This window comes from Populus trichocarpa, chromosome 13, assembly GCF_000002775.5.
Source record: "Populus trichocarpa isolate Nisqually-1 chromosome 13, P.trichocarpa_v4.1, whole genome shotgun sequence".
Lineage (NCBI taxonomy): Eukaryota > Viridiplantae > Streptophyta > Magnoliopsida > Malpighiales > Salicaceae > Populus > Populus trichocarpa.
The window spans coordinates 4,502,140-4,513,220 of NC_037297.2; the positions used below are offsets into that span (position 1 = coordinate 4,502,140).

Consider the following 11,081-nt stretch of genomic DNA (forward strand, 5'->3'; position numbering starts at 1 on the left):
GTAAATAAAAAATGAAGAGAGAGAGAGAGAGAGAGAGAGAGGAGACTCTATTATTCATCATCCGAAGAACATAAAAAGGTGAGATGAATGCTTTATGTGAACATCTCCGAAACAGAAAAAAAGTTATGATCATTTATGCTTCGTTTATTTAGTGAAAAATAATTTTTAGAAAATAATTTTTTAAAATATTTTGTATTTATTTATCAATAATAAAATTGATTAATAAAAAATATTTTCCAGTTAAAGAAAAATTTAGTTTGGTTACTAAAAAAATATTTTCCTTCTATTTTAGAAGGAAAACATTTTCCAGAAATTGTGAAAAATATAAAAATATCATATTATTTATTGATTATAATAAATTTGATACTCAAACTTTTGATTGCTATATATTTTATTTTAAATTTTTTTTGTTCAACTCACCCCTTAGAATTTGATTTAATTTGATTTTTATATTAATTTTAGTCCTATTTTTATGATTGTTATTTGATTTTCTCTTATTATTTTTTTAATTAAATTTTTTTTATCTATCAAATTTGGTCTTCCTTCTTTTTATTGTTACTTATTTTATTTGAAATAATTTATAAAATTATAATTATTATTATTTTAATTTCATCATCTTTTAGTTTTTTTATCTGTTAGATTTGATCTCTATTATTTTGATTGTTATTTATTTTATTTGAGATAATTTATGAAATTAGATTTTGTTTTCAATTTCATTCTCATTCAACTTTTTAATTTGTAAGATTTGTTCTTTATTATTTTAATAAACTTGAAAAAAATACTAATAAGTTATTTTTCAGCTTATTTTTCATGATATAACCAAATAATAGAAGATGTTTTCCAACTTATTTTCTATGACACTACTAAATATCAGAAAATAATTCAGTTTTAAAGAATTTATTTTCTAAAAAAACTATTTTTTAAAAAAAAATTACTTTTCAGTAAACAAACAAGATATTAATAATTTAACAAAAAGCTTAAAAAAAACTTCCAAAAATAAATACGGGTTTGCAAAAATAAGCAAATTAGAAATAAGCCATGTACTTGATTGCTCCCAAATGCATCCACGAGAAAACATTGAGACAAAGTTTGTGAGATTTTGATACCTTTTAAGCCTGTTTAAAAATATTGTTGTGATTGTTTTTTTAAATATTTTTATTTTAAAATATTTTAAAATATTTTTTTTTATTTTTTAAAAATTATTTTTTATATTAGTACATTAAAATATTTAAAAATAAATAAATTAATTTAAAATAAATAAATAAATAAAAATTTTAAAAACACTTTTATAACACAGAAATAAAAAGCAACTTGATTTCATTATAGTCCCGGCCCGCACCTTCTTTGTTAAGTTGTTTTGGAAAATGGAAATGGAGAAGAACAGTTTAGACACAGATGCTTTGCTTGTCCGTAAAAAAATAGAGATAGAGCACAGCTCCTTCTGTTTTGATCTGAAAGAGAATTCTGAAAGACAGTACCTCCAAATATCACAAATGGATGGTTTCTCAATTTTGCTTCTTTCAAGTGGCATTTCATGCTTCTTAAAGGCATTTGATTGCTTTAGCTCCACTTCTTTTGAACACCAAGAGGAGGGTTCTAACAGAGATAAAGAATTGAAGATCAACGGCAAGGTGTTTCCCTCCCTAACATTTCTTACCCCCAGTCCCCAATACGATCCTTTTCTTTTAATTTGAATAACAATATTTTCTTTCTGTAGGTGTTCTGCTTCAGTGCTGGACAGGATCATCGTGGTCGTTTTTTAAAGGTAAAGCTACCATCTCTAAGACTAAGAGAGTTACAGATCGAAATGTAAGAAGTATGATCTTCTTCTGTTGATTACATACGTTATAATCATGGGGTCTTTCTTGAGTTTTAGGTGAGCATAGACGTGAAAATGCATAAAAGCTATAGCATCTTCTCAGTAAATATTAGAAAAAAACTATCATCTCCTCTTTCGCAACAATTGCTTCCAGTGAAAAGGAGTCAAAATCCTATGATGCTTTGTTTTGTCCCCTTTTATAATGTTTGCAATAACCTATGAAAAGTTCTTAATTTATGTCTTTTTGTTTTTGTTTTGTCCCCTTTCATTGATAGGAGGAATTTGTTTTTGTCTTTTAGTTCTTGGTTAGACTCTGGTAGATGGTCTGAATCTGAAGAAAAAAAAGGTGGATAAAATAAGTGACACTACCACCTTGATGCTTTAATTAGAATAAAAAACTTATCATAATTACTCATAATTCAAAGAGAGAACGAGCTGCATATGTGTCTTCTTCCTCCAAAACCTTCAAATTTTAAATCTGCAATATGCTATCCTCGAGAAAATAGATTACTTGTGTTTCTAGCAACCCCTCCTGAGTTAAGCTGCCGTTGCCTCCAATCATACCTGAAACGATTCATACTCGAGCAGGGACTCTCCCGTAACAAGTAGTAGGTCTAAACCTGTTGTTGTTGGTGGATATCGTTGCTGCCAATAACCCAAATCTAAGGCACCTCCTGGTAAAATTCTTCTAATGTTGTTCGTCCTGAAAGGTGCAAGTTATTGCCAAATCTCAGAATATCAGATGTTGAATTACTGAACAACTTGAATGCTAAGAACCTTTAATGGAAGACTGACAACTTGGGAAGTGTTTATCACAGTTCTTTATGTGGATCTCATTTGGCTTATTGATATGTTAATTTATTCCATGAATTTGAATCATGTACATTCTCTAGATATGCTCTGAATCTTTTTCTCCATATGCTTCCAATTCATAACATGCGTCCAAGCTTCAAGTTGCTGCTTCTCATTTTCTTTTCTTTTTTACTTTTACGTTCTATACGATAAGCACATGCGTTCTCATTCTGTTTCAGTTTCACTGTCTTGAATCTAGAATACCTCCTAAGTCCAGACCTTCCTTTTTTTACAAGTAGATAACAGTGCACTCAAATTTACTACTTATTTGCTTTGCAAATCAAGGTGGTTTGACTTCAAGCTGCAAGCCAATTCTAACCATTGCATTCCATCATTCTTCCTCAAGAAGCTCAGACTTGATATCCATTATGTCTGAAACCTGTAGCTCCATTTGTTTCCCTCACAGTAACGAAAGAGATCTCAAGTCTTTCTGAGAATTTTTTTTACTGATGAGGAGACGTGCATATTCTCTGCCGTTTGTCATCAAGAAATAAATTGCTGTAGGTAGCTCTGAGGAAAAGAAATTGAGGAAGAATTCTTTGATTTCTCATGCAGGCTTTGACCGTCAACATCATTTTACTTCAATTTCCATTTCCATTAGTGAAAATAGATGATAAAAATATTGAAATAAAATATTTTTAATCCATGGGATAAGGTATCATTTAAAATGGATATGGTGGTTGGTAGGATCTCCTTGCCTTCGATTTTGAGTGGTCTAGAGTTGAACATGATTTTCTGTCATTTTACATATGCAAATTTGATTTTGGGTCAAGTGTGTGATGATAGTATTTTTTTTTTTTTAAGATAATAATATAAATTATATATCAAGAACTTACCTAACAACTTAAGCTATTAGGTTGAAACGGTTCTTTAATACGGTATCAGAGTCTTGATAATCAAGCGGTTACGAGTTCGAATCTCATCATCCTCATTTATTTAATAAAAATTAAGCACAATGTAATGTGTATCTGTGCAAGTTTCAAGCTCAAAGGACTTTCACTTGAGGGGGTGTGTTAGAAAATAATATAAATCATATCTTAGGAGATGATTCTTTAACAATGTTATAATCTTAGTACGCATTCAACTCTTGAGTTCTGTGTTTTTTCATCAAGTTTTAAAAGTGAGAAAATTTTGTTTTATCTTTCTCTCTCCCTTTTTTCTATTTTTTCTATCTTTAGATTGAAAACAATGATTTGGTCCATCTCTCATTGTTGTGTTTGACAAAGATTGTTTTGCTAAATTGGTAAATGTATTAGACTAGTGAGTAATTATGTTAAGTTTATCATAGTAAGAGCATACAAAACATCAAAAACAAAAAAAAAATTATTCAAGGAAAACTCAGAGTGCATACAATTTTAAATCTATAAATATTCAAAAATAAAACTCATAATAGCATGCATATTAAGCATCTATTCGAACTTGCAATTGATACAAAATCAAAGTTATAGCATGCATACTAATAATAAAAATAATTATGCTTAAATCAAAATAAAGAATAGTACTTGTTCAAATACTCTAAAGTAATGAAACTTTTGTTGCTGTCAAATAATGAGTCCTTTGTTCTTAAAGTTTTATTGTTCTTCACTTGTGCAACTAGGATGTTTATAATATGTCTCACAAAATTCCAACAACATCATCTTGATTTAGATACACTTCTAAACAAGGTTTTTTAACCAAATATTATGTAACTCAAATATCTTTTAGTAAGATGAACTTAAGCTCTATATTTGGGAGGAAAATCAAAGCATAAAAGAGAAAACAAAACACTAAAATATGAGGCGTGAAATAGTATAAAAATATAAAAAACATTGTTAGACACTCTTTCTTCACTTCACTATTTTTATAGTAGATTTTGAAAACTAAAAAGTTAAATAATTAATTCTAATAATAATCATAATTAATTCTCACATTATCAACCTTTGATTAGCCATCATAAATAAAGAATTAAATCTAAATATAGTGGCCATGAATTTGTATTTTTTTTACCTGAGAAAATAGTTCAAAATTACAACAGAAGCTTTTGGAAGAGTCTTGTAACATTCATGAGCTAAACTAGACAAACAATGGGTTGAAAAAAATAGTTCTTCATGGACTAGGTCCAAATTCAAATTTCAGTTGGCAAAAAAAATAATTTTTTATGGCTTAAAATATCATTTTACAATAAACCCAAATTTGGCTCGAAGCCCAAGCACGAACGGGGCCGATGCACGTGCGTGTGTGAGTTTAAGCCCAAAACTTATTTTTTCTAGGACCTCCCCCTTATAAAAGCTTTGTTGCCCTTTGGGTTTAATTTTAACTTTTCAACCACTCACTATATAAACACCAAGAAAGTTTTGTTTCTTTCTTACGTGGGATAAAGTTTTCTTAAAGAGTTTTGAGTTTTATCAAAACATGTCAAATAAGAGTTATTTGAGATCAATATCTCATTCACCTATAATTCATTTAAAATATGTTGATGTTCCATATTAAAGAGCATATGTTGTAGATTAAATTCCAATAAATTTTTAACCTAAAAAGTGAGCGGCTGCTTTTAATTTGACCTTAAATGTGTTCATTAACCATGTTTTAATAAATTCCCCAACAATTCCCCACATGAATGAAGATTATCTCTCCAGTTTGAAAATGACTTGAGAATTTATTGAGAGATGCTGATTTGGTGGATCACTATATCGGGATATGTAGCTTTTGACTTTAAACCTTTCTTAATGAAATACTATCAGATTTAAGCATCATTTAGGAATGCAGTTGAACCACACTTTTCCAAATTTCCAAATTTTGTTTCTTTTGAAAAAGCTTTAAGTTAATTTTTTTTTTTTTTGATTTTATGTGTTAATGTCAAAAATAAAAAAAATTATGAAAATTTATTATTTTCAAGCAAAAATCACTTTGAAAAACAATATCTATCACACTTCCAAACAAGCTCTTAGTCGCTAAATAATGAACGCAATATCTTCAACTATTTAATTTTTATGAATATCAAGATAATAGTACTCATATAGTTCTCTATCTAGAGATTTGTTTTAGTTCTCATTGTTCTATTCATTTTAGCTCTAAACAACTCCTGGACTCATGAGTGTTTTAGAGAATTACTAAGAATTTGTTCCTTTTTTTCTATTTTATTCTTCCTATCATGTTTCTAATTCTAGCGTCAGTGAACAATTCCCACAAATATTTCCAACTTTGGCGTTGGTAAATATTGCACAAGCCCAAAAAAATATGATATTTCTGACTCTGGCGTTAGTGAATAATTTCATAAAAAATTGAACTTGAAGAAGAGTTTTTCTATGTCATTTTCTTTTTTGTTACCCTTTATTATTATTTGCCCTTTTTAGATGGAAATAAAAGAAATGTTGCACAACAACTTTTGCATTTAACAATAAGGGTCTATAGATTGAGCACATAGCAGAAAAAATACAAAATACAAAGACAAAAATAAAACAAAGTGCAAGGGGGCCACAAATAAATCCACAATGGTCGCCAAATATTTCAAGAATTTTTTTATATCAAAAAAAGGCTTGTTTGACCAAATATCAAAATAGAAGGAGAATAAAGTATATAGAAAAGGCATAAGAGTATGTTTTGCCAAACACACCCTTAACAAAAAGCAATTGAGGTCGGTTGGGCCCGAGGTCTAGACCCGACCCATTCTTTTTTTACTGAGGAGGATCTAGCCCAACCATACAGGCTGGGCCGGATCCAGCCAGCCTGACCGGGTTACTGGTTCAGACCAGTAACTGGCACAAACAGCAGCACGCGCGAACTAGTTCACGTGTGCATTGCACACACTGTTTTTGCCAACTTAGAAATGCAATAACAGGGCAGGAGGAAGAAGACTTACTTGGGCGAAGACGATGGAGGACTGGTCGGCTAGCCTCTTCATGTTTTTCTCTTCTTCTGGTCTTTTGTTCTCCTGATGGGTTCTGTCTCACTGTTTGCTATGGTGTTTCTTTTTATTTGTTCGTCGCTCCCATGTTCTCTCTTGGTCTCTCCTTTTTTTTTTTTCTCTGCCCGTCTCTGCTCCTTTTTTTTCGATCATCTCTCCCCATTTGATCGTTGATTTCCTTGGTATTTATAGGGATCTTCCTTCTCTGCCTCAACCTACACCTCTCCTCTTGATAAGCATGGCTTGGGGAGTCGGTTTCCTGCTAGGACTCGGATGCCAACAGTCCTCCTACGCCTGGACTGTTGGTGGTAGACTTTGGCCTGGATTCCGGTAGCGTGTCCGGGAGAAAGTCTGCTTGGATTGGGGACCTCGGTAGGCTAAATATGGCTTGTGTTGGGCTGCCCATCTGGGCAGCATTTCATTTTTTTCTTTACCGGTGGCTTCCTCTGTCTTCAGAGGAAGAAGACGATAGATGTACGTGAAACGACGCCATTTCAGGGCAAAGGCGGCTGTTTTTCAATTTGGTCCTCGATGTTTTGACATTTTTCAATCGAACCCCTAGACCAAATTGTAATTAAACCCCTGCATTGCGGCGCCTTTACACAACGGTCCTTGGACTTTAATTTCTTGTTATTTGGACCTAAACCAACCCTGAATTTTTAATATTTCTTCAATTAAGCCCAAGATTTCATTAATTAAACTAATTTTAAGTTCAATTAAGTCCTCAAACTTATCAATTATTTCCTTTTCTACCACAATTGGCTCCCAAACTTATTATCCATTCTGATTAAATTCTCAAGACTTTCAATTTGTGTTGTCTTGGCCTAAAACTCAAATTTGTTTTCATTCATTTTATTTTTGTGAATTTATATTGTCAAAAATTGGGTTATGACAAAAAGTATTATGCTATACTCCTCTTAGTGTACCAATATATGAAAATCATTATGAGTTCAACTTACCTTTTACAATGCTACAACTAGAACTTATTTAATCAAAGAAATAAGCAGGAAATAATAATTTTCTAATGCTACTGAGAATGTTATGATTTATTTTCCTATTTGAACCTAAATCTTAGAATCTTCATTCAACTAAGTATAATTATTATCATTACATTTTTTTTTTATTTTCAAAGGCTTTAAGTACATTCCCATTGATGAATTATACACAAACTCTCTCGACAAACCTTTGGTTAGTGGATTCGTAATATTTTTCTTTAAATTTACATAGTCAATGAAAACACTTCCATTTGAGATAAAGTATTTAACAATATTATATCTACAATGTATCTGTTTAGACTTATCATTATACATACTATTTTGTGCCCTTTGAATTGTTGATTAGCTTATCACAATGGACACAAATAACTGACAATAATTTTGGTTAACATGAAATATCCTCCAAGAGATTTAAATTCATTTGGTTTCCTCTCTAGCTTTATCAAGAGCAATAAACTCTTATTTCATCGTGGATCTTATGATACACATTTGTTTAGATAATTTTCACGACACAGCTAGTTCACCAAGTGTGAAGATATATTCACTAGTAAATTTTGAATCCTTAGTGTCGAATATCCAATTATCACTATACACTTTAAATATTATCGGGTAACCAATATCGTATAACACATAGTCTAAAGTGTACCTCAGAATTTAAGTATCCTTTATATTGCTTTTCAATGATCAATACTTGAATTACTTATAAATCTACTTAGTTTGCTAACTTGGTAAGCAATAGTAGGCCTTATGCAGTTCATAATGTATATTAGGCTTATAATTATTTGAGAATATTTCAATTAGTTTATTCCTCTATCTCTATTGTTGGACAAATATATACTTATATTAATTGGTGTTTTGACTATGCGATTGTTATCTTTAGAAAATTTGTTGAGAATTTTTTCAACATAATAAGATTGAGACAATACCAATCTATTAGATGTCATAAACTTTTTTATTCTTAGTATGACTTAATCATGTGATCATAGCTACTCAAAATGAACATATCGTTCACTTATAGATGTACAATGACATAACATTTATATGTATTTTTCTCATAAACATATTTATCAATTTCATTGGTTTTGAACTCATTTGACCATATAACCTTGTCAAAATTTTCATATCATTGTTTAGGTGCTTGTTTCAAACTATATAATGATTTGACAAGCTTACAAATTTTTTTTTTCTTATTCGTTGACAACAACCCTCTTTTTACTTCTTTTAAGCTTAACTTCATCATCTTCTAATTGATGGTGATCAGTTGAGCTAGCCTCAATCGTTCTTTTATATGAATGACTTTCTTGTGTTTCAATCCATGGAAACACATCTTCTAAGAATATAGCATTCCTTGATTCCATAATAGTATTATGATGAATATCTTCAGCATTTAACTTGTGTACTAAGAATTGATATACACCACTATTATATTCATATCTAATATTTACACAATCTATAATTTTAAGTCCAATCTTAAACTTTTTAGGATAAGGTATTGTTATATTTGTAAGACACTCCCATATTTTGAGCTATTTGTAGGAAGATCTTTTACCTTGCTAAAATTCATATGAAGTTTTTTTTAATTTTTTATTGGGTACTTTGTTAAGTATGTAATTGAAAGTTATAATTACCTCCCCCCATAAGTTCTAAGGTGTTCCAAACTTATCAACATGACACTCATAATTTCTTTTAATATTTAGTTCTTACATTTCACAATATCATTTTATTATGGTGAATAAATAACATTGGTTTGGTGAATAATACCATTTTAGGAACATAATTCACCAAATAATACTTCATATTCTCTACCTTTATCACTTTATATTACCTTTTATCTTCCTGTTAAGTTTTTTTTTTTTAGTTTTATTCATGTATTGTTTAAACATTCCAAAAGCTTTATTTATGCCCCTAAGCAATGGTCATTAATGTCATACTCATCATTTCTTTTTCTTTTTTTTAGTTTTATTATTAGTTTTATTATTGGTTAAAATGGTCATTACATTCACTTTAAATAGATCATCATAAAAATGCCTTTTTCACTCTAAAAAACCATCTTAAAATCATTTTTGCATAATAATGAGTTAAACACTAAATTCTTTCTAATGTCAGTAACATGCAGTACATTGTTGAGGGTGAGAAGTTTTCAAGATGTCATCTTAGTATGACCTTTCCAACACTTAATACATTGAAGATTAATAAGTTCTCATTTGATATCAAATGTGCCCATTAACTATTTTTTAACAAATTTTCTAATGAAAATAGCACCATACATGCAGGTTTCAGAAGCATTAACTAGCACAGACTGTAAGAACATTGTCATTCCTTGCAGAAAAAACAAGAACAATGGTTTACAATTGTTTATGAGGACACTACAAGAGATTGATACAACTGCAAGAGTTCTTTTCCCTCCATATCAGGTTCTGGCATTTAATTTTTCATGTTTCATATTTGTGTTCGAATTTGGTTTCTTTCGAGGGTAATAAACAAAGGCTTTTTCTATTTTGTAGCAGCAACAAATTTATATTCTGTCAGAACAGTCTGTGGAGCTTGCAGATGCCAAAACTGAATTTATAATGAGCCACAATGCTCAGAACTCTTCAACATCACAATCAAATAAGGTGTTCGCTCGTTATGAAAGTAGTAGCTGTTGTGATTCAAAAATAATGAGAATAGGCCAGAAGCAATTTTGCTTTGATCTTGGAAACAATGAGAAGGGTCATTTCTTGAAGATATCTGAGGTTCATTACTTAGGACTGTTTATGATCTTTAATTTCTATATTTTTATAAAAGAGATACGTTTATAGCATTTTAAGGTTTAATATTGCAGGGGAGAGGTACATGCCGATCTTTTGTAATAATCCCCTTGTCTCAGCTGAAGCAGTTCAATGAAATGACGGGTCATTTCCTTGATATAACCAATGATTTGTATTCCAGAGAAGGTCATTTGATTGACAGAAATTTCAAGAAGTATAGTCCTCTCCAAGTAAGCAAAAACCAAGTATCGAATGCTGAGGATGAATCTTGTACGGTTGTATCTCATGAGAGTTAATATGATGACTCTACTTTGTTTAAGCAAGTCATTTATAATAATACACATGTAGGTTTGAATTAAACATATTGTTTTACATTTAAAAAAATAACATTATTATTATTATAGTAAACCATAACTTATGATGTCTTAAATCGGATTAACCTTCTAGTTTACAAAATGTATGTCAAAAAGCTAGAAAAGGTTAAAAAAAACAGAGAGAGAGAAAAAGTTGAAGAAGAGAAAAGAGGGAGATTGGGAAGTTTGCTACTCTATAACTTTTAATAATTCATCACCAAAATTGACTACAATGTTAAAAAAAATATGTGTATAAATAGCAAAATCCTAAAAAAATTAACTATTTGGCCAAAAACCCATTAAAATTGAACTAAAGCCTAAAATAAAATAATATTAAATCTAATAACAAAACCCAACTAAAAGTTCAATAGCCTAAACCTGAAACATAAGTTAAAGTCTAATTTCTAAACCAATAAATAACGATTAGGC

At 30.1% G+C, this 11,081-nt stretch overlaps 1 protein-coding gene across 3 annotated transcripts; it reads left to right on the forward strand.

Moving 5' to 3' along the window:
- The first annotated feature begins 1,333 nt into the window (after positions 1-1,333).
- Positions 1,334-10,659, forward strand: LOC7489686 (transcription factor Pur-alpha 1). Of its 3 annotated transcripts, none has more exons than XM_024583495.2 (5): positions 1,334-1,631; positions 1,718-1,765; positions 9,823-9,963; positions 10,054-10,284; positions 10,374-10,659. In XM_024583495.2, exons 1-5 carry the CDS (start codon positions 1,365-1,367, stop codon positions 10,593-10,595), a joined length of 909 nt encoding a protein of 302 aa, XP_024439263.1. In that variant the 5' UTR covers positions 1,334-1,364; the 3' UTR covers positions 10,596-10,659. The 3 variants fall into 3 exon arrangements, with proteins under 3 accessions (XP_024439263.1, XP_024439265.1, XP_024439264.1); XM_024583497.2 differs by having other exon boundaries at positions 10,054-10,164; XM_024583496.2 differs by having other exon boundaries at positions 10,057-10,284.
- Positions 10,660-11,081: the final 422 nt, after the last annotated feature.